General features: G+C 37.3%; 1 protein-coding gene across 5 annotated transcripts in view; it reads left to right on the top strand.

The window, feature by feature from the left end:
- Positions 1-24596, top strand: part of LOC135467976 (arrestin domain-containing protein 17-like) — a 76530-nt gene that overhangs the window by 13348 nt on the left and 38586 nt on the right. For 3 of the 5 annotated variants that reach the window (XM_064745951.1, XM_064745977.1, XM_064745967.1), the window contains exon 2: positions 20238-20371. In XM_064745951.1, coding sequence (XP_064602021.1) covers positions 20254-20371 — 118 coding nt within the window. In that variant the 5' untranslated portion in view covers positions 20238-20253. Of the gene's footprint in view, positions 1-14531; positions 14605-19652; positions 19702-20237; positions 20372-24596 lie in introns of those variants that run through there. The other 2 variants (XM_064745959.1, XM_064745987.1) reach the window with 2 other exon arrangements.

Genomic DNA, 24596 nt, shown 5'->3' on the forward strand with positions numbered 1-24596 from the left:
TTACATGATCAATCAATCAAGAAACCAATTTTGACTCTTCACGCCAAAGAAGTATTAACCTTGAATATGTTTTGCCAGTTGCTGTTCTCTTCTGTATAAAGGGTATCACAATGGTAAGCTCAGATGTATTTCCAATACAGACCCTCTTTGGCCAAGAACCATTTGGTTGATAGACTCAAAACATTAAGAATGCTTAAGAATAGACCATATAAGGGTATAAAACCATATACGTTATTGGAAATAAGTCTGATTATGAAAAAAATTATCAATTTATCAGTCTCATGTCATAATTATAATTCCATAACATAAATACATGTACAGGTAGGTTAATTGTCTAGATTCATTTAGAAATTCATTTTTTCAGTTATTTTTTCACCTTGGTTTATGACATGCCTGCAGGTTTTAATGTACAAAATAATTAAGAAGTACAACATACAGACTGAAAGCAAAACAGCAATGGCATTGTCATAACTGGCAAAATGGTCAGACGTAACGGGTAAAATAGGGCCTCTTTGCCAGTTTACCTCAGGGTTTTATTTTAACTGTTCATGTGAATGCATAAATAGTAGGAAAATACATCATACCTTTGTTGAACATTTTATTTTGAGGGAGGGTGATATTGAAAAACATTTATGTACCGTTTGCGTGGCTCTTTATCTGGACTGAGTTTGTTAGCAGTGGATGTATGTTCAGGCCTTGATTGATCAGCTAATTTGCTTCCTATTGGTGTTTAACGTGAACATAGCCCACCAGTTCGTGATCCTGGTTCAAATACTAGATATACAGGTACATGCAGGAGTCTGTCACTTTTCATCACTGAACTGTTGTTCCATGTCATTTGTTTCCAAATTGGCTGTATTTCTTTCGTTCCCATTGTGAGGAAATCAGGCCGCTTTGACGTGCTGCTTATTTCTGATACTCGACAGAGACCACATTTGTATCCCTAGCAACTCGGTTGATCAATAATCGTGATCGCCCAGCTGCCGATTAGCCTAAAGCCCCCGAAAGTCTATTTAAACCAGACTTCAGAGCTTTGCAAGAAAGCTTGATTTCTGATCCTGAAACAGTTTTGAGTCTGGAGAGTTTCCCTGACAACCAGTTCTCTTGCTTGGGGATCCAAGGAGTCTTGTAAAGTTGGAAGTTCACCAAAGGGTGTCACCTGGAAATACTGTCACCCTTCACCTTGTATACTGAGGTAGGAGTTCATTTCTCTTGATATGTTAAGTTGACGTCATCATTTCTCTTTTGGAATATTTACCTCATTTAATAACAAAAGAAGTTTTTATTTATTTTATTTTTTGGAAACTATATAAACTGAGCTATATGTGAGTAAATACATATTGGTACGTTGTTTTGAAGATTTTGTTATTGGAGGAATAGACTTTCACAACTTTTGATGTACTTTTGATCTGTCTCACATACATATATGACTTGTCATCTGTATGCTGCAAACTTTTTGCTAATCTTAAAGTGTTATCCAATATTCTGGTGAAAATAAAAAACGGTATGTGTTTTTGGATATCAGATCTATGAAGACATTGTAGAGATAAGGAATATAATGGTATTGAAAAGCATGTGTAGTTTTATGTGAACGTGAGAAAGAGAACTATAGCCTGCTTTGATGAGTATACAGGACTTAGCCACAGAGGCCTAATCAGTAGTTTCACTAATGGTTGGTGTCCAGACCTCTCATTGGTCGTTTCTTCTTCTGACTTGTCACACAATTTTAGATCAGGTTACAAGAATAATCGACCTGGCTGGTGGAAGGTGATTAATTGTATTGATTATATTAATCACTGAAATGTGGTTTTGATGTTTCTGAAGCGTATATTTATGGACAATTTGTCCCATGATTTCATATAGATTCTTCCGCTACAGTGTATCTAGGCGAGCATGATCAGTCATATTTGCTATTTCTAGTTTCTGTGAGTAATTAATTTTGACCTTAGTGTAGTAAATAGCCTTTGATTGGTTAGCTATGAAAATATCCTCCATGCTAATAGGATTTTTATCGCAGTTAGAAAATGTGGGCTATCAAATTTAGTCACTGCCGGCAATGGATATTTGGTGGAGATGAAGGGCCTCATTGCGTTTATCAGTATTCTCTTTGGAGACCCTGATCTTATTACTCATGACTTTAGAAAAAAGCCTTCGTGTACAGATATCCAGTGTATGTATATGCTGCTGTACTATTACATTGGTTGATGTCATCAGTATTTGCTGTATGTATTCATGCAGTTTGTGTAGAAAAAGTTTGATGAAATGGTTATTTGTGACCCTAATTCCTCATTAATTGATTTTGGAGACAAAGCTACATTGGTTGGATTGGCCAATTTTGGGGATTCCATAAAGAATAATTTTATAATAAAGTCCACACAGAATAACGCAATCAGAATATGCTTAAATAATCACCCTGCAAATATGCAAAGAGGTTGAAAAACCCACAGTAAGTGAGCATTATGACAGCTTAAGGTAGATTTATTTACAACAGTCCAATGTAGATAATCTGAATAACCTTGTTGAAAAAGATTGAAGATTTTTTCAAAAATATTTTTGTTTTTTTATACTTTTTATACTTTTTTTTATAAAATATGTGCAGCTACAGTTCGATTGAAAAAGCTTATTCGGCTACATTTTCATAGAAAGTATTTAAATGTGCATTTAGGATTTTAGGGCATTGGTAATTTGCCATGTTTGTTAAATGGGTATGAAAAAAAGTGATTTAAAGATATTTTTTTACTACCAGGTGATACTTGAAGATCTAGGAACTCAAAGAATTTTTTAACAAAACTAAGTGTTCACCTGTAACCCGATGAATAAGGGTCGCGTGCAGATAGGAAGAAACTATACAAGCTGTCAGATTCTAATCCAGCATGGGTTTAAGCAGATGTCAGAGGATTGGTAATGTTTATACAATGCCTGAAGAATGCTTACAGTGCTTTGGCTTTTAAGCATGGCCACGTGTCCATAGTGAATTCTTCACAAGTGAAATGGTCAAGAAATCCATGTATGTGGTCTGGGATCATTGTTAGTGTTCAAAGTTTTCAAGTGGCTCTCAATTGCCCGGCCTAAAAATATATGTATTTGAGAAGCCCCGTTTTGACCTTTTGATTGCCCATGTTCCCTTGGCTGAATGGGATTCCTTTGGCTGCCTTGCTGGTCTCCCTGGGCAATGTTCAAGAGGTCGGTTGAAGATTGTGTACAGAAGAAGACAGGTTTCTCTTCTACACAGCACCTTTAAGGAGTGTTTCGCAGACAATCCGTAAACTTTGGCTCACCAAGGGGGGAAAAAGGTTCAGCACTTCCAAGGTTTGAGTAAATGATTGATAGAGGAAGCTGATGCCCTACCCATTCTCCATACACCCAAAAAACCCTTTGCGCCCACGCTTCTAAGAGATCGAAACCAAACTGTTTTCAGAATTCTTTACATTTGGCTGGCTCAGCTGTTCATTCTGCCACCAGGAACTTACAAACTGTGGATTGATACCTTTCATCATGGTGCTGATTTCTTCAAGTTGTTCTCTCAGAGATTTTACCCACAGAGTTCTCTACCAACCACTTGTCTCATTTCAGCATGGTCGTGTAGTTTGTTTCTTTAATATAAATATATGTTTGTCATTTGAGGCTTTATGGTAGTCTACAATTAAGAATAAATATACCACCTGACAAATTAATCATATAAAAGACAAGTACTTACCTTCAACTCCTTTACAACGTATTAGTAATACTGTGTTCCTTTTTTAAAATTTTTGCTCAATATTACAAGACAGAAATGTTAAGTTCTGTAATTCTTCAACCTTTTCATATTTTTGCAAGGTGCTTATTCGAGCATATTCTGGAGTGTCTTATTTTTTGTTGAATATTGGTGGTGCTTTACCTGAAGTTCAGCATTATGTTTTGCTTGATTCTGATTGATTCATGCACCTTACAGGGCGATTAACGAGGTTTTTGTAAAATTTAATTAATTTCTTATCAGAGAATGTTATGTATCATTGTATGTGCTTTTGAAAGCACATTTTTAAAGGCCAAACTTTAGGTGATATATAGTATTTTGGGCATTAATTGGTATATGATGACAAAACAATGATATTATAAATGATAGTTGGTGTCACTTGATGTTCATACACGTGCGGTAGTTAAGCGAAATTTAGGCAGAGTCGAATTATGCATGACCCCAGCCTCGGTCCCAGCAAAGACTTACCCTTGGTCAGCCAAAGATGGAAATTAATTACAGGTAGCACTCAAGACGCTGCTAACGAAGTCAGAAAGCTGTGGTGTTAAAGTCCATCTATTTACTGACGAGAGATGTAACGTCTAACGTAAAGATGGCTGCCTCATGTTCCTTGTTAAACTGTTTATCATTTCCGTAAACCTTTGCAGATAAACAAATGCGGAGAACTGTTCAAGGGTCTCTCCTTAGTGGATCTTCTTCTAACCCATATTTTTCTCCTTGACTCTTTCTGTGAGGCGGGCTTGATGTAATTGTCTTTTTTCATCGTTATTTTCCCAATGTCTGTCATACACAGATAGTACAACAATAGGCAAAGCCAATTTGGTTGCTTACAAACTTGATCGGTTTGAGGACTTTCAAGAAACACTGTTGCACATTTAGCTAGCTCTAGTTTCATTTTTAATACAAAATGAATCGTTTGTAGCTTTTTCAAGGGATAAAATACAATTTGTGTGTCAATTAAAAAGTCATGTCAGGTTGACACCCTTTGCAATAACTTTTATACATCTACCATACTACATACAATTTTACAAGTACATTTAGATGGTAGCAGTGTAGAAAGCTTTAGTAAAGTAATGTGCTTGACCAGTGCTCTGCAAGTGTGTTAGCAGTACTTGGTACTGTACGCTTCTAGTGCTGCTATACATACCTGCACATTATGTCAAGGGGGATCTTAGCCTTCTTGTAACTAACACTGACAGGTAATTAATTAATAGGTCCATCAATGGAATATGGATATAATGACAGATGACAACATTGAGGGGATTCTGCCTTAGGGAGAAGTGTCAAGGATATCATTGGTTCTGTCATTCCATCAATCACTTGTGCACTCTGAAGAATGTCTTGGTAGGGACATACATGAACATGTATTTGTGCATGAACGCCCCAGAGACAACCCCTAATACCTGTAGTTACATTTTCTTATCTCTGTGATAGTGTTAGCCTTGCCTAAATGGTTGAGATTTTGCTCTCTGGAATCTTCAGCCAGCTTCAGTAATACATCTGGGTAGCACAATGAACTATCTCTAAAGGTGTCAGTTAACACACTTGAACCCCCAGATCATCCCGCTGGCCAATATCGTGCGGCCATATCGTGTTTTCTTAGGCTGTTTGGTCAGTCCACTGGTGGGCCTGGTGTGCTAGCTGGGAACCTACAGCAGCAAAATGAAAAATTAGCAATTTATTGGTGGTGTAGCCTGGCTCAGTACCTGATAGCTTATCACTCCATCTTCTGGTACATGGTGAGCCATGTCAGAACCCTGATCTAGCCCTCATGTGAAGTATGTGTGACCTGGCCAGCAACCTTCTCGTATATCCCAGTAGACCATTTCCCCCTTTGTCAATCAAAACCATTGTCTAAGCGAACTTTGTGACAAAATTGCTCTGCAATTTTGCCTTGGTCAATATTGGCAAATATGAATGTATGAAATCAATAAATGTAGGTCTTGCTTGCCTCTAGCAAGCCTCTGATTCATTGCTGTAAATCCTTGCTAGATCTATATGTGCATTGTAGATGTCCAGTTATTCTCATATGATCTTGTACTGCACTAGTATGTGTCCAGTTGGATAATTTATCCTCCAAAAAGTTCAAGTATTCAAAGTGTTAATTAATTGGAAACTACATAGATTGAATGCTTCAATTTGCTTGAAGATTTCTTTATTGGCCCATATTCAGTTTACTCGACAAGCCAATTTTCTAATACTTTTTTAATTGAAGTTAGACTGACCAGAAATTCAACGTTGTCATACAAATCTGTTTTGTTCGTCAGATTTTGCATTTCTTTGTTTGGTATTGAGTAAACTGAGGATTTTCATTTTTAGCTCTGATTGAGTGAACACAAACATGTAGCTGTTGTTAGTCATTTATTAGTGAAATTTTCATGGTTTTGTTCTTGTCAGGTTCTGAGAAAGTAAGAATGAAATTTTCAAATATTTTATGAAAAATTAAACATGTAAAGAACATAAAAATCCTGACATTAAAAGGAACAGCAAATATCGGTCCAAACTAAGAAAAAATTAATACATTTTTTTTGGTTAGAAAAGAAAAGTGTGTTTGAAATGTTCATCTCCAACAAATGTATAATGATTTTTTTGTTTTTCTTGCATTATTGTGTGTCTGGGGTACATGTGTGCATGGGATCATTAAGCCAGAGATACATGCACTTGTAGCTGTTCCTTTTCTACTAAGGCTACATCTACATGTATAATGTGTTAGAATGCTAAGAAGACTGGTTTTAATGTTACAGTTAAAGAAGTTGTGGAAAGTCGGGGCCTTTCACCGAGCCACCTGCCTAAGCCTAAGATGTAGGTGTACATATAAAATCTCCAGTGTAAATCCTGTCAGACAGTACATCTTCAGTTATTTGTTAATACACTAAACATCTTTTATAAACATCTGGCTATTTTATTATGACATGTCTTGTCTTCAGGAGATGTAATGTTGCGATGGTGTTCTGGCAGAGATGTCCAGAGGCTGTAGTATAAAGCTAGGCTCAGCCTCTGTTTAAAACCAACCAAGCAGCCTGCTGAAAGATTTGACTCCTTGCTACAGGGGAAATCACTACTTGGGTTGCTGCCAGGTGATTTCTCATTAGCACATGTTGGGCCTGCATTACATACCATTGTAATAGACTCGGACTCGGCGTGATGTTCGTAGGCGAGATATCGCACAAACTACACTAATGGTTACTTATTTCCAGGTAATTTACTCACGCTCAGGTTACGTAATTTCGACCTCTTTTCTGTGCTAGAACTATTAATTAACCATCTTAAAGGTCCGTTCCAGTTGTAAATTTTTCACATATGAAAGAGCAACCTTCAGTGCAATTTATGAACATTGTTAATTACATTTTGGAGACAAAACTACATTGGTTGGATTGGCCAATTTCAGGGCTTAACAAAAAGTAAAATTTTCTTACTCTGCATGGAATAAATGCGTTCAGACACCTTGCAAACATACAAAAAGGTGGAAGAATTTCAGTAAGTGGATATCAGTTATGATACATGTATGTATAAACCAGCCTTGTTCAAAGTTAGTATGTAGTTTAGTTGTTTACTTTGTGATACTTACTTCTTGATACTTTACTCCTCTCTCCATATTAGGTAATTAGCAGAAAGTACATGAACTAGGATCTCCAACAATTTCCAAAAAAAAAAAAAAATAGCAATGGTAGGGATAATTACTACAGTTATATGTAAAACTACTCCCTACCTACCAAAAATATTCAACCCTTCCAACAGCCTCCCTGACCAATATTTTCAAACATTCTGAGAGAGCTATATGGTGTATAGAAATAATTTGCACAGTTTTATGAAGCTTTCCCTCTAGTGACAGGCCAACTTTCAATGTCCTCTACTTTTGGCTGTATTTTTAGTTAAATTGTCTTGCATTTTCGTACATTTTCTTTACATATATTGTTACATACTGTTCAGTGCCTGCAATTTTTAAATAGCACTGTCTATTCATGCTGTGGTTTTACGCCATGTTGGAATTATGTTCCTGTGTATTTAATTCATCTATGATCTGTCACTGTGGCAAAGGTGAGTGTGCAGAATTTCCTGGTGACACATTAGATGGTTTGTGGCAAGACAGAAAAAAATGTGCAAGTATGTTTTCTGTGGTTTGGAATTGGAGAAGAACTTCCATGTCCAAAATTCCATTTTCAGGGTAACACAGCTAAAGAATTTTGGCACATGCACTTGCTAAACATACAAGCCTGTATATCTTCTAGCCATAATAACCTTGTCAATGTAATCTGATATTTGCTGTGATAAATGTGAGGGAAAGACTGGCAGATTTTAATTCCTCTATAAATATTGTTTTGTTTGTGCTGTTAATTGATAAACTTCACTGCGGAAAGCCGACCTATAAAATAAGCAGCCATTTAATATGATAACTGTACATAATGTAGGGGACACCCACACATTTGCTTCAATCACTTTAATGGAAAACCCACAACAAAATGATAAATTGTTTCATCTTGTTCTAATTTAGGCTTTTCCATTTCTTGTCATTTTTATTTCCACTCCATTTTTACTTTGTCCTCAAATAGTATAGCCAAGCCTTCCATTAATTTTTGATATGTCAGTTATTTTAATCCTCTCTGTATAGTTTGAAATTAGAAACTATCTTTATTTGGAAAGATATTTCTGACTTCATTTTGACCAAAATAGCTTTCCCTAATGCTCAAGCAATGTACATGTAACTCTTTAACACTTGGCATTTATTATAAATAGACATTGCTTTTTCCTGTCAACATTTTTTTTTTCTGGGGTTTCATTTGTAATGGTGTTCAAAGTATCAGCTTTCATTGAGCATGCATATTCTGTTTATGTATTGATATCAGAAATATAATCCTTTTTGACATTATTTCTATAGTGAAAGAGAAAAAATTGATCAGAACAGCTAAATATTATGTGTTTGCAATGTTTATACCATTGGCATTGGGTCTCGATATGATAATATCTTAACAGGGTTGGAATTAAGGTCCGGTGATGGTAACCTGGTTGTGGGTTACCATATTTTCAGGTGTGCTAACCCATGATAAAGGATAGGTTGCCACCCGTGATTGAAGGGACTTGCCACTTATACAGCGTATTTTGGCTTCGCCACGTATCTGGGAGCAGTGTGCTGGGAGCAAACTTTGCTCTGAACTTTAGTGAGTTTATCTGCATTTGCCTCATAAACAAAATCATTGTGGAATACTCACTTTACTGCCTTTAATTTTTGATATTTTCTGCAAGCTTCAAACAAAGTTTTCATTGATAGGCATGCATGGTTACAAGGTGTAACTCTTCTGTGTACAGAGGTAAATTAATACTGGGTGGGTTTCCCGAAAATATTCTGCTTGACAAATGTGGAGGTAAGGATTTGAGAGGCCATATTTCATTGGCTAGTTACATGACACATGTTGACCTCATGGCACAATGCAGCGCACTGGTTGGTTCTCCACAGACAGGGACCAGAGAACAAGCCGAACTGAAAACATGAAATGTAAATTTAGTGTCAAGCAATATAATTTGCGGTATATCATCTGAGAGGTAAAGGTTTCCAGTTACTCAATCAGATCAAGGTTTAAGAGAAAATTTTCTTTGTACTTTCTGTGTTTTCCTTTGAAACTGCAGTCATTCCAAGAGTCTATAATTGTCGCATAATGAGGAGTGGCAGTGTGGATGTTACAGTGTACATGCAGACAAGTAACGTTATTGGTCCGGGTAGTTGACGTAAGAGAGGCCTCGCATCAGTATATCAATGCCAGGCATCACTAGCCTAGGTTAATATTTTACGAATCAGTGATTAAAACACTTCGTCTTTGCTGCAAGATATTGCTGACAAAGAAGTGTTGGCCCACCCCAAGCCACAACGAAGGGATAACCGTTCTCCATTTTGGAGATTCACACCCGGCAACCGATACGTAACCCAATGATTGTTTGCTGCTTAATTCCAACCCTGTCATCATGATCACTCATGTTTGTCTGTCCATCTGTCTGTTCGTAAGGACGATATGATCTTGCAACACTCGCTTTTGCCTTAAACAATGGGGTCCAATGTCCATTCTGTTGTTCTTTACTATAGTACTGTATGTCACGCTTTTAGGATGAAGTTCATGGGATTATAAAACACTTATTCTAGATGTAATGTACACATAGCGTATTACTGATTCATGTATACATGCCCATTGATCCAGGGACAAATGTTATACATGATCATTGCCTCTGCAAGTAAACATGCATACATTTTACACAATGCCAGGTCTTCATTTGAGCTAAACATTTTTGCCCAGTGACTAGCACAGAGCAGGTCCGAACTAGCAGCCCTTAGGTGATTTGTAGAGAATGTTGATTTGTTTTAAAATCTATGCTACACCTGTAAAATTGAATATAGTTGAAGCTATATATTCGAAGATTTTAATACCACATATATGCAGATGTTGGCATTTGTATGACACAAAAACCTGTACAGTCAGGCTTTAATTGATTGAACCTGGAAGGATGAGTATATTGTTGTGTGTAATTTTGGTACATACCCTGACTGACCAGCACTTCATCGGGTGTACATATTAGACATGTATGTGTACAACCCATGGTATGAGGTAGCCAGCTGATTGTTGTGATTGTAGTGCTGGGTATTGTACATGAAACTAGATGCAGGGACGGTAACAGCCTCTGGGGCTGACATTTACCATGTTACCCCTAGCATCCGCAGTCAGAGCAAATTTTCTGACCAGCAGATATTGGCAGATCTGTCCACCCTGCCAAATGACTGCCAATCAGGCACAGGCGACTGCCAGGCTTAGTTGACCATTAATTTGTGGACTGCATGTTCAAGCTGCATGTAAGTTGTCAGGGTAATATAACAGTTATCAGGACGATGAATGCATGCGCTAAGTGTCCAGGGTAGTCTGACCGCCTACATGTCCAGATCAAGGTAGGTAAGCATGTGTTGTTCGTGAGAGGGAGCGTCAGAGGGGTGTCGGATAGCAGGCTGTCTACTCTAGCAGCTGTCAGAGATACAGTCCAAAACACCGTTGTTATCAAGGGTTTGTTACAATTAGGCGGGTGCAATGCCCTCCCTTTAGAGATGTGCAACTGGCTTATTTTAGCTCAACATTTTCCAGGACCAGGGGATAATTGGTTACCAGTGTATTAGGGCTTAAGACTGGTATTAGTCCAGGCTAAGGTGTCGTTTGGTTTGTGTATGCGACGAGTGTAAGGATTTAAGTCAAGTTTAACTTGTGATACACTGTTGGACAACTGGTCCCTGTAAGGGAAAGGAGTTTTAGGATTCAAATGCTCCAAACTTTCTCAGTTGACCCCTAGAAAAGTTGACGATTCCCAGTAGATTTGCATATATCATAAGGAGTCAAATTGGGTCTCAAATATTTTAGTGACTCCTGAGTTAAAAGTGGAATCCTCAGTTGAAGTTATTATACTGTTCTTCAAACAGTTTGAGTTCTTTCAGGGAAAAGTAGTCAAATATAATTGTGGGTCTACAGTAGTTCTTCTACATCCACATCTTTATATGATTTGAATTAACTTGAACGGCTTTGTATTACTTAAATTGTAATTGATTGTTACATGTTAAATAGAGATAGTATGGTTTGTTTGGAATCTACATTTAGGATGATTCCCTTTTGGATAAATATGAGTTTCAGGAGCAGCGATAATATTTTACGACCTTCAATTTGACTGTAAAAATTGCGTTGTTTTTATTTTATGTAAATTGAAGGGCTAAGAGAACAGTTGTTACTGTAATGGAAATTTGCAACTAAAAATGCCATATGAATATGTGTACGCCGAAGTTTGATTTGTCGCTTGTGTAAGAACTAGGATTTTTATTTATTTATTTATTTATTTGATTGGTGTTTTACACCAAACTCAACAATATTTCACTTATACAGCGGCAGCCAGCATTATGGAGGGAGGAAACCAGGCAAAGACCTGGCTAAACCCATGACCATCCGTAGGTTGCTGGAAGACGTGCAGCGGGAGAGAGAGAGCCAGCAAGAGCTTGACCTCAACTCACAGTGATGGCTAATTGTGTGCCTGCGTCAGTTAGGCATGAACTGTCAGTAATCAGGCCTGTGTGAACATTGTACGCTACGGATGTACCCTGGATTAGCAGAGCTGTTAGGAAACTGTGTAATGGCAGGAAATATCAGCTAATGACAGAGGGAGTTAAGGGGCCTTGCTACATATACAGTAGCTTTTTGAACAGTACTAAGCCAAAACTATAAGTCTGGCTAGTTAGCCATGTAGCTCTCTTGAAATGAAGGAAAAAGTTGTGAAAGCCTGCTTGTAGCTCGTACAGCATATCTATTATTACTGCTACATTTTTGTGTATGGTGGTACACACTTACAGTATCAGAATGACAACTCAGTGGGACTTTCAATGATACATGTAGGTTCTTGCACTTCTTGGTAAGGTACACATACATGTACATGTATCATAATCCCATCATTGGTGCATGGCATGGGAGGGGTTTGCGCGTAATGTCATCACTTTGGCAGAACAGTAGCCAGGTAGCCATATTGGAGTCTTGTTTACAGGGGCTGCTACAGCTACAGTACTCCAGTATGGCTACCAGAAGCAGGTCATGCAACCCCTCTGTAGTGAAGCCTGCATTTTCAAAGGAAGCGCATATGCATAGCATTTTGGCTGCTTAATGTCAACACAATGTATCAAAGGTAAATATAATTTAATGTCCAAAGAGTACAAAACCACATGTACTTTATGACCAGATTTTGTGTAAAAAGACTTTTATTAGATTACGAGAATTCCCGGAATGCGGCAAAGTGATTAACTTCGTCATGGACTGAATTGTAGGCTTGAATCAGTATGGACATTAAGAGGAATTTACTCATGAAATGTTATAAATGGCTAATATTAATATTAAGAACTATGACCACAGACCAGTTTTGTATAAAACAAAACCAGGGATTCTCTGAATATTCAATTCAAGTGGGGTTTCAAAACAGGAGCTTCCCTTGTTTTATATTATTATTAGGCTTTTGCATGTCTTTTGGCAGCCTGAATTTGGGTTTTTTTCTCTGTGTTACCCCAAATTTACAGATATACCGGTCAACAGATTTGGGCCTTTAGTAGTCATGATTCACAAACGGGACCAAATTTCTAACCATGTGGGATGCAATCTCTTTACAGTCATACAGGCCTGGACACTTTTATGAAGAAGACTTTCTGATCCGTTCATCTTTGGATAAAGTTAACGACTGCTGCAAATTGGTTTTATTAGTACAAGTTGTATCCTGTGGAGGAATGAAGCAATTCAGTCTGAGTGGAACAATGGAGAATGTGTGCAAGGTGCAAATCCAAACTTACCAGTATTCCTTGACCTTCAGTACCCTTATACAGCCCCTTCTAACAATCTCTGACTACCAGACATGCCAATATTTGTCTCAAAATCCCCTCCAACTGATTGAGTCCTAGTTGTATACCACCAAATTAGAATCACTTTATCTTGGGTATTGTTGCCGGACAAATGAAGAACCAAGTCATGTGGGAGTCTCAGGCTGTCTAGGCATAATTCTTGATCGCAGTTGTATGGACCGAAGTGCTCTAGTAAAGTCTCATTCATTCTAGCTGATTCCATTTTATTCTGAACATTATTAACTCACTTTTATCCCTAAGAACAAGAATAATGTTGGCCAAGTGAAAAAATCTTTCTTAGAGCTTTCCATTATTGTATTAAGACCGATGTCTTGCCTGCAACATCCAGCACTATTGGTTTTTCATATACATGTAGCTGTTGTTGATGATTGATGGAGCTCCCTCCACCCCCGCCACACCACGCCACTCGTCCCCACCCAATACCACTTCTTGCTGTTAATTTCTTTGTATTGACCTTAATTCATTTAATTGCCTAAACTTTAGGTGTGCAGTATGCATTCAAAATAAATTTTGATATGTAATTCTAGGCTAGCTACATATGTTCTTCCCATGAAAGTTTAGGGATTTCATTGAAATTTTCAGTGTGGAATCATGCGTAACATGTACCACAATATTGTTGAAATCCATTATGCATTTATATGAATTGAAAATCTTTCATTGGTTGAAACATTAGGTGCTTTATTGATGCCAACAGTGTTTACATCTGCCCCTTGGGCTCAGGCATTATTAAACTTCTTTTGAGTGTGTGATTTCTGCTACAGGAGTAGCAGGAGAACTCCATGGAAAAGTTTTCCCACGACCCAAAATTGCGCAAAACTGTCCTCACTGACTTCCCTTTTTTTCTTTTGCATCATTGAATGAGCCCCTCGAGAAAAACAGATGACGAAGCAATTCAGAAGATGGTAGTTATATACCCTTGAAAAGTTTTTGCCTTTGTTTATTATGTACGGTCTCGCAGAACTAGTTATCTGTTTTTCAAATTTTAAAAAATCACATGTTCATTGTAAGTAAGGGGTTGAGTACTGGCACTCTTTTGCCTGAGGAGGTGGGAAAGAATGTTTGACAGCCAGCCAAACTATCTGTCTGTTGGTCGGGAAGGTTCCCGCAGGCATGCAGTTACAAGAGGGAATGAATGAAAATGATGTTTTAAGTAGTAGCACGTATTCAGGCGGGAATGCACAGAGCGCTGTGTGGGAATTTGAAGCGGAAAAGACTCGTGTGTTTACTTACGGCACACCAGTGGCAATCTCTTGTTTATTGGGCGGAAATGGTCTTTAATGATTTGGTACCGAACATAAGAGAACGGTGGATATTCCGATGTAACATGGGATTAGCTTAGATGTGGACTGCTCAGATTTTTTTGATAGTCCAGTTCCCTGCACATGTGTGAGAGTAGTAGGCAGGGTGAAGCGGTTTCTGTTAGGGAGTACAAACCTCAGCTGTAGAGGAAGGCACCGTCATGTAGGTATGTACATGTACGTGTTGTGTACTGTAGGGGAATTCTAGAGCCACCTTTAACATTTCTCTGTAGTCATGTTGGTCTCATGTGCTGCCGGCCTCCATCAGAAGCTTTCATCTTATGCTTTGACGATAAAACTGTCTAAGATATTCAGTGGAAGGTAGGCCTAATTGTTTTCAGTAATGATTCAAACAGCATGTGCTGATCATGAAATTTCATGTAAACTGTACATGAATTTAAATTTGAATTGTTCATTGGACATCAAACTGTTAATGAAGTACTTAGATAGAATGATAGATGTTCATGCAGATCTATAGTATATGCAAGATTATAAAGTGACTGTCATTGACCATGTGTATGGTATTTCCAAGTTCCACTGCGAGCAGTTTGCTTTTGCCAGAGAAAGTTTTGTACTGAAATATAAACTAATAAGGCAGGCAAAAAAATAGTTGCTATATGTATTAACATATATACATGTAGCTGTATATTGCTCTCTCTTTTTGTAAAACCCCAAAACTTACTGGTATACATGCATGATTAAAATGTACAATTACATGTATTTTTTAAGTAAAGTGATTTGGTTAATTGATATGTAAAGTGTTTGTATTAAATAATTTTTTCATGGGAAAGTTAATTGAAAAGGCATTAGGCAAGAGAATGGTATAACACATACATGTAGTAAGGCCTGAGCTATGTTTACTTACATTGTAGATATATAGACCTTTATTTTTATAACTGATTTCCTTGTGCTACATGTGTGTCAAGCTTACTTTTCTCATATGATGCACCACTCATTTAGTTTACTGCTTTGGTGGCACAATGGGTAGAGCATTCGCCTCAATGTTGGGAGACCTCGAAATGAAACCTGGGCCGGGTCATACCAAAGACTTTAAAAATGGTACTTGCTGCTGTCTCATTTGGCACTCAGCTCTGAGAGGTTAGAGCAAAGAAACAGGATTGGTAGGCCTGGTGTCAGTATAGTGTGATTGGGTGGGGTGTCATGAGGGTCTGTGACATGATACTTCAGTGGTGGTAAGTACCTGGGCAGCCCTGCCACAAGAAGACACACTATATGTACATATACCAAATAATTCCTTGTCATCATATGACTGGAAAATTGTTAAATACGGCGTTAAACCCCAAGCACACATACACGTATGCTCATTTATTTCTAATGATTATAGAATTTTGTCCATAGTAGACATTTAGGTCTTAAAAGAACAATTTGTGGGGGAAAAGATCTTTAAAAATTGTTGTACAAGTGTATGTTGACATTCATAATACCCTGAAGAGTGAACAGTTGTGTGTTTTTAATTTTTCAGGGATAATTGAAAAAAATGTGTGATAAAAAATTCAGATTCAGCAAAAGATTTTTAAATCTTTAAAAAACAAGCATGCTGTGTAAATAATAAATGTCCATCAGAGCAGCTAATGGTTATTATAAGATACTCTACCGTAGAACAAGTGTAGCATATTAAAGTGTTGCCTTGTTGTACTCACAGCAACACAGCATTTCCAAACACTAGTTGTCACGAAATCGGAGCTTGATTCGTTCCGTGTGGCACTTAGGTAACCAAAGTCTTGTTAGGCTTCGGGGGAAGCTTGGGCAAACCTGTTGCTATTCTGTCTCTAATTTTATCTTGCCATATAACATACATATATATATGTGTACCTGAGGCTGTCCATGTTTTTTTTTTTTACTCTCCAGTTGCTTGTAAATACATTATAGCATTATAGGTATTTGCTTGGGTTTTTTTTCTCTTTAGCTAGTATAAGAAGATGACAAATGCTAATTGCCCGGCTTTATCTAGACATATCTTTACTGTTCACTCTCAGGTGTTCTTCATCAGTTGATCCGTATGTATTTTATTTGTTTGATTGGGGTTTTACGCTGTTCTCAAGATTATTTTACTTATACGGCGGCAGCCAGCATTATGGTGGGACACAGACTTAAATTGAAGGTTACATGACACATCCCGCAATTGAATTCTTTTCATTTTGTTATGGTTATATACTGCGTAAATCTTCAGAAATTATACTTTGCGTGCATGTACACACATGTTCTACAGTACATCTTACAGAACTTTCCCAGACCTTTATTGACAGGGTCGAATAAGATTTCTGAGAAATGTAAATTTCATGCGTGACCCAGTTCAGTTTTAGTCTTTCAAATATTCGAACACAAGAACTTGCAATGCATCATGTTATCAGGTAGGTGCATGTACCATGGAAACAATCAAGAATTGACATTTTGATTGAACTTTGACCTTTAAAAACTGTTAAAAATCAATTTGGATACAAATGTAAACTTTGCAGCACACTGTGGAAATCCTTATAAAGCAGAAAACAATCAAAATTAGATGACATGCAGATTACAGCACTCAAAAGGCTAAAAGTGATTGAGAAATAGGAGTCCTCTACATCAAAGTAGTTGTATGTGTGTGACTGGTAGACCGGTTTCTTTAATGGCTTTAATAATGTCATGTAAATGTCATGGGAAGCCCTGGTAGGCCAGGAGCGGACATCAAACAGTAAGCTCTGGAACAGGATCATTCATGGACAATGGCTAGCTCCAAATACCAGAAAAACACCAGCATTTTATGGCAAATTAACATACCTGTCAGAAGCTCAAGAAATGTCCTTGTCAAGGGGAGAGCAGAAAAAAAACAACCCAAGACATAGTTTCTGTTTGAAACAAATTGATCCAACCAAAAGATAAATGCATATTAGGTAATCTTATAGTATGTCTGTGTTCTTCAGTGCACAGATGTTTGATTTTATTGCAGCTTTGCATGATAGGTATACAAGAGCATGTACATAGTAACATGTGGATAATCTCTCAGTGTTTCAGTACTTTTATTTTAAGGGATTGATCTTTAAGATGCTGGCAAACCTTCATGTTTTGTCCCAGTTTCATCATTTATAAATCTTTCATACCTTACCATGTATACCAATCTGGGGCTATCTTCGGAGAGCATTCCGCAAAAGTCTTCCTTCATAATTGATGTGACTTACCATGCTGCAACATAAACTGTGTTTAGAAATTTCTGAGGAAAATCTAGAGTATGAAGTGTGATCGTTTAAAGTAAAGTTCCTTGGTTACTTCGTAATGCAATCTGCATGGAAGTTGATAACTAGAAGTTGTTTCTGTGAATTTGTAAATGTACATGTCCTACCACAGGCACATGTGTAGCTAACGGATTTTTTTTAGCACACCAGCATTCGTAGCAGTGACTCATTTTGAATTTAAAGTCAGTACAGCCACTTGGAGCCGAGCAAACTAGCCCAACACCCGCTTCATATCATTAACTCCTCGTCGTCATGTGACTGAGCAATTCATATGTACCGTGTAGAACCCAAAACATACATGCATATATATACTTGGTGTCATTAATTTTTAAATTTCAACGAATTTGTATACATGATGAATTTTTTAAAAATTTAGCTGTAGGCCGCAAATTCAAGAGATTGTCATGCCAGGTGGCCTTGAGGTTCAGCCCCTGTTTGTTTATTAGTTTTAAATATCTTGAAACTTGCACTAAATAAAGTAAAACTCACTCCAATACTGTAACTTAATAAATTAATGTTTACAAAGCTTTGTACATAATATGGAAATATACATGTAATATTGGTGTTAAATGTAGCATGAAAGTTTTGAAAAACAAAAATGTTAGGAAGTGTTGTGATGCGCATTTAGATCTTATCGTTTATATGAATACATTTTCATCTTAATAAGGTTAAAGACATTTCGACATTTTCAAATGTGTGCGTTATTTCTGAAGGACTTGTCTTTGTGTATGGACAGTGGATTTTTGAATGGAGAATAGGATATTTCAGTCATCCATGAGTAAGCAGAACTTTATTCATTGTGAAGGTCGACGTTCAGAGAACTCACTGGGGCATTAAAAAAAAACGGTGGATGAAATTCAAACTGTGTGCCTTTAAAATTAAGCTCTCTAATATTCTGACTCACGAACATCTGCTAGAGAGGAACACTCCTTTGTGGCAATCTAAACACAAGTAAGTGGGTGCGTTTTATTGGTTTGTACCTTGATCCTATTGTTTAATTTGATCAAACTTATGTTATTGTCTTATTTGTTGTAACAACAAATGAACCGGCATGTAAATTTTTGCTAGTACATACATGTGAGTTGTAATTTCTCCTTTGTTTTCCTTTCTTCCAATTTACTTCTTTTGCTTGTGGTCCATTCAATAACCGCACACTTTTGGGAACTTCGGAAGTAAACAAGAAGGCATTGCCTAAGGCTAGATTAAATGCTTTAAACTAGGTGTCTTAAACTGTGTCCATGTCTTACAAGTTTTGCAACTCTTCACAGCAAGTGGGAAAATATTGTGCTATAAATAATAGTCAGGTTGGTACATGTATGTTCTGGTGAGAGAAGTTCTGATTAAGTCCATTTGTCAAGGCTTTGATATTATTATTTTGGCACTGTAGACTTGTCAGTGTTTGTATTATTCTGCAGACCTTCAGTTGACCAGGTAACGTACAATACCTTCCTACACAACTCTTTACTATTTACACAACTTTTGTTACTGAGCTCTGGGTATACTCTATGCTTATATAGTTGTAAGGCTGGGTTTAGCTAGCTAATAAGCCTGCATCCCTCACAACATTTCCCCTGAGCCAGACTTAAATTTCTCTCGACTTAAAAGCCACTTTGAGAGAGTATCTTTAAAGAGGCGAGATCTGCACACAGCTCATCGTGGCACACTATTGTCTTACTGGTGTAGTGTCTCTGTTAAGTCCTGTTGACAAGAGTGTTAATACGTTTAAAGGGCTTTGAATGAGTTTACACAAGTTTGACAACTGGATATAACAGGGCCCCGAATACCAGAAAGCGAGGAGTGATGTCGTGATTAAAAATGGCTTTTCTGGGTGCCTCGTTACATCTGAGGGTCGGTGTCAACTTAGCTCTGGTAATAACGGTGGGAGGAGTGGAAATTATTGGACGGGTTTTTCAGGCCTCTGGTTCCTTTGTTCACTGGAGTTCTTCATTCTTCAGCCTGTGAGAGTAGCAGGGTCACAGGTTTGTGGCTTGACATGTGCTCTGGTTGTGCATGCTCCCATTTATCCAAATCCTGGTATGTCCACTCAGTGTTTTCCAGCTTTCTGTGCCACTTTTTGTCTTTATTTCTTCCACAGAGAAAAAACAGGGAGTCAGAAGAGTCAGAACTTGACACAACACTGACTTGTGCCCTATGCTTTGTGTGAAAGTAGGCCGGGTACATATATGTAGGTTGTAACAGATTGCTCATATTTTGGCTAGGAAATTAAGCCTACAATAGGACTGAATCATTTATAGAGACTGTCTAAAAGCTGTGGTAAGTCAGGTACTTCATACGTATGCATGGGTAGTGGTGTTCGATGACTGGATCATTGCAGTAACTACACGGTACACTGCTACTTGTATTGGACACTGCCTCAGCCCCTGTGCCATAGAAACAACACTCTCATCCACGGCCTCTCTGATCACTGAGGTGTAGATCTGGGGGTGAGGAGGGGGGACAAATTAACCAGCATGCTCCCCCTCTGAGAAAGACCAGTGGTAAACACACAGGACAGGGGCACATCTACTCTTTTATAGGGGCATCAATTAAGGCAAGTTTCATTTTTGCAGGGCCTCATAGCAGAGAATGGAACGACTGGAAAAGTTCCAGATCATCTTTAACAAGCCCACAGCCACGTACTTCGCTGGCGAAACTGTCTATGGATATGGCTGGGTGGTATTGCGGGAACCAATATTCGTTCAAAGTAAGTCCTTGATTTACTATACCTTCTTCGGAGCAACTCTGTATATAGCCACTAGCCAATATGTCTTTTCCTGTAATTCATCGTAATATTTGCATGTGTATGTTTCTCTATGACATCTTCAGATGAAGTATTGTTTCTTTGGTTAAGTGAAACATGCAATTACCAGGTGATGTTTTTTTTTTTATTTCATTAGTTAAAAATTAATTATGCTTCGAAAATGTTGATGAACGTGAAAGGCCTTGGATTTTGTGGTAGTTTTGATTGTATATGTGTACATTCTTTGATGCTCTTATCAATAAAAATTTTTTTTTAAAAGCTCTGTTGTGCAAAATGTTGAACATTTGATTAAAATTGTGCTAGCCTTTTGTAGTAGTGAATCCAGTACATCAGCTCCTTTTTTTAACTATTAGCTAATGAGTGCATTCAACTTCAGGCAGTTCATTTTTTTTTTTTTTGTGAAAGTGAATTATTAAATATGCGATCCTCTGCATCATATATATGTATAATAATGCCAAGTTTTTTTTTTGGGGGGGGGGGGGGGGACTTTAAAGTTTATAGTATAGCTATTTAGAAATGTTTACTGTTGTCAGAGGTACTGTATCATTGGCTATTTATTTGCCTTCAATATCGTGATCAGTATATTGTTGATCAGCTGTGTATAGTGTCTAATTTACATATTAACTTACACTGCCTATCAGCCTGCCCAAGGCTTTATACAAATTTTGCATTTTCTCGCCTTTGTCTACTTTGAGGCCCAGGTGTAATTGATTCTAGAGTTTAATTCTCTGACTATGAAAACCAAACATGTATGAGTAAATGTTTTCATATCCGTGTACTGTATGCATTTCAAATTTCATTGAAGATTTTAAGAATTTAGGTTAACTGTACTGGGTATGTTAAAATGATATTTGGATGAAGGCAGATCTCTTACATGTATATTGCTGGTTAATGTGACGATATCCGTATAATTTTGTGAATTAATAGAGCTGGTATTTGAAAACAGCGACAAGTAAAATCAAATCATGATCCTAATAAATATTTTTTCAAGGTCTTAAACCATGTATTAGTGTATGATATAGTAGTTCTGGAAATTCAGGTAATGACATAGACAGTTAAAGAACGTTTACACCCCTAATTTTGTCATCACAGTAGTGAAATGTTGTTACAGGGAAGGGGATGATTGTTTTATTTATTTATTTATTTATTTGATTGGTGTTTTACGCCATACTCATGAATATTTCACGTACACGACAGTGACCAGCATCACTGTGGGAGGAAACCGGGCAGAGCCCAGGGGAAACCCACAACCATCAGCAGGTTGCTGTCAGATCTTCCCATGTACGGTGGAGAAGAAGTTGAACTCACATTGATGAGAGGCTCCTGGGCCTAATAAATATTTTGCTGTAGTTATTAAGTTCCATCGTGAATTTATATACACATTTTAGTATAATAAGAAATAGTTGATGTTCAGCATAGGTGAGCGCGTCATCTGTGTTGTCAGATGTTTCCCTATCAAGCACTAGAACACCGAAAATATGGCTTCAATCCAATTCTGAGACAATTTTTAAAATTCGCCTGCTTTCATTCTCCCTCTGGCGATGGTCTCAAGAAGCAGTTTACAGCACACTCTTGTGTGGTGTTACATGAAGTTCATGTATGTCTGTGGTTTACCCTGGGTGCTAGATCTTGTTTCCTAGATCCACCCATGAAACTAACCCTCATTGCATCATCGACAAATGCAGGAGTACAGTGTTAAACAACCATGAAATAAATAAATATTCATCAGAGAACATGTATAGCCACTAAATGCCAGTGGTCACCCCAGTCCAAACTCTACTCAATGTTGAATTATACATACTGACCTCAGACCCTCTGGCTCTGGTATTCTGCTACCTATAGATGTAGCCGGTACATATGTTACCCAAGTATTGATTGATCTTTACAAGGCTATTCAGTTGTATAAAATGAGGCTTCCCTACCCTCAGGGTGTCCCCCACAGACAATAACAATCAATGGACCTTACAGACTAAACCTGATTTGCTTTCATCAAACTTCGTCACAGCGTGTCTCAGCCCCCCAGTCCCCTAATCTAATCGATACTCACTTTTGTTCGGCAAAAATCAAGGAATTTGTTACCGTAGCTGATTAAATATAAGTAAATGTAAAACATCACTCACATGAGAAGTGTTCACAATACCTCAAATAAGGCTTGTGACGAAAAGAGAAATGTGAATTGTGGTTCTGATGGACTAGCGTTAAATTAGGACTGCATCCTGTAATGAAATAAATTTTAGGTTTATGAATTATAACATATTTCTAGCTCAATGTTTTACATTTCCAAATTAGTTTGAGACTGTAAAACATGCTTAAATGTATACATTTTTTTTAATTCTATAAATTGATGAAGTTTTTTTCCTTTTCAATTTTCTGTAAATTTGATGAACTTCTCTTTATAGTGAGAGTATTTTTAAAACCTTTTTTTTTTATGTGAGATGGGGAGTCAATATCTCGGTCCTAATTTAGTGTGATCTCTGACATCGACTTTCTGCAGAATGATTTTATCTATTTGTATACATCTCGTACCAAACATCAGTAACAAGGTAGTTTTTTGTACCAAGCATCATTACCCAGGTAGATTTTTTTTTATTGATCAAGCATCATTAAACTGGGATGAATAGGTATTCGTACCTTCTGGTACATGATATGCCATTCATGCTGTTTTGACAGTTTCTGTTTGATCATTCTCAAAGTCCAAAAGTCATGGTGTTTGATTACATTGATTCCGATTACTTTGATCACGTTCGTGTATGACCAGATATAGGAACATTGCAAATGCTGATTTGTTCATATTTTCTGTGGAACAGAATTTAGCTACACGCATACCGTATGATGGTAGATATCTCCATTGTGGTGCCTAAATGCCAGTCATCCCCCACCCACCTACCTATAATGTATAATGTACCAGTATATCATACACTCACATCTGACCTCTGTCAAAGTGGCTTAACAAATAAGCACACCGGCCACATACATTAGTACATTCCTATACCGCTGTACTGATTTACCTCGCATTTTGTTCCTAATGACCACCATATTTTTAGTTTTGTGCCGAGTCAGTAAACCATGGGCTAAACATTGTTGAGGAAAACATCCGAGAGGTTCTCCTCAGAATTTATATATATACATATATGTATGCATTTTAGTGGACATTCGTGAGAAGGTTTGGATCTGTGTACATCTTCATACATCTTTCAGTGAATTCATCCAGTCTAGTAGCAACTGGGAGGGTGATGTAGAAGGTGATCAGATATGTGTACATGCTAGTGTGTCTGAATGCATGTGTATGTATGTGTGGGCATTGGCATAGTTGTGTGAAAATTCTTTCAAAAAAAAAAAAAGTACAGAAAAATAATAGATCATGCAGTACAATGTTCATAATGATTTCCTTGAGAATTTGAAACTTTATACCCTAATTCTTCAACATTTTCCAGCACCTCTGCAACCTATATTTTGAAACATTCTGATAGAACTATAGGGGCTAGAGAAATGACTTGCACAGTTTTATGAACTTTGCATCATATTATAAAGTGACAACAAATCATTTTAGTGTCATTTTAATAATAACAGTATGCTTAAATTCCATCCAAAAAAAAAAAAGTGATTTAGAGCTTAAAAAGGTTTGAGGAGATTTACTGGAGATGTAATGTAATGGATATGTTTTAACATTTTGGTTATTTATGAAACTTTCACCGGATGCTTACATGATGATTGAGTAAACCTCTGTAAATCTTACCTGTAAACCTCTTTATTTCTTACCTGTAAACCTCTTTATTTCTTACCTGAGGGTGACTGAGGGTTTACAAAAGCCTTTTGTTAGGCTATAAACTGAGATTCACTAATCACAGAATACATGTACATATATCCAGTGTTTGAAGGCACTAGCACATAGGCACCCACTTTGCTTTACCATACCAATGTTCATGTCTGATCAGGTACATGTAGGTAAAAAAAGCCAGGGTTCTGCAGTGCTTTGTCCATGCATTAATTAGTCTGCTACTTGTATATGTATTTGGAGAAGTTCATTCGGGAGTATGGCATATGTACACAGCACCTACAATGTATGTAACAAGTGGATAAATAAATATCTATGGACATGGTTGTGTTGATTGTTTGCTTGCCCTATGAAACAGTTTTCCGTAGAATACAAGAACGTCACACTTGGGTT

Source organism: Liolophura sinensis, chromosome 1 (assembly GCF_032854445.1).
Source record: "Liolophura sinensis isolate JHLJ2023 chromosome 1, CUHK_Ljap_v2, whole genome shotgun sequence".
Taxonomy (NCBI): Eukaryota; Metazoa; Mollusca; class Polyplacophora; order Chitonida; family Chitonidae; genus Liolophura; species Liolophura sinensis.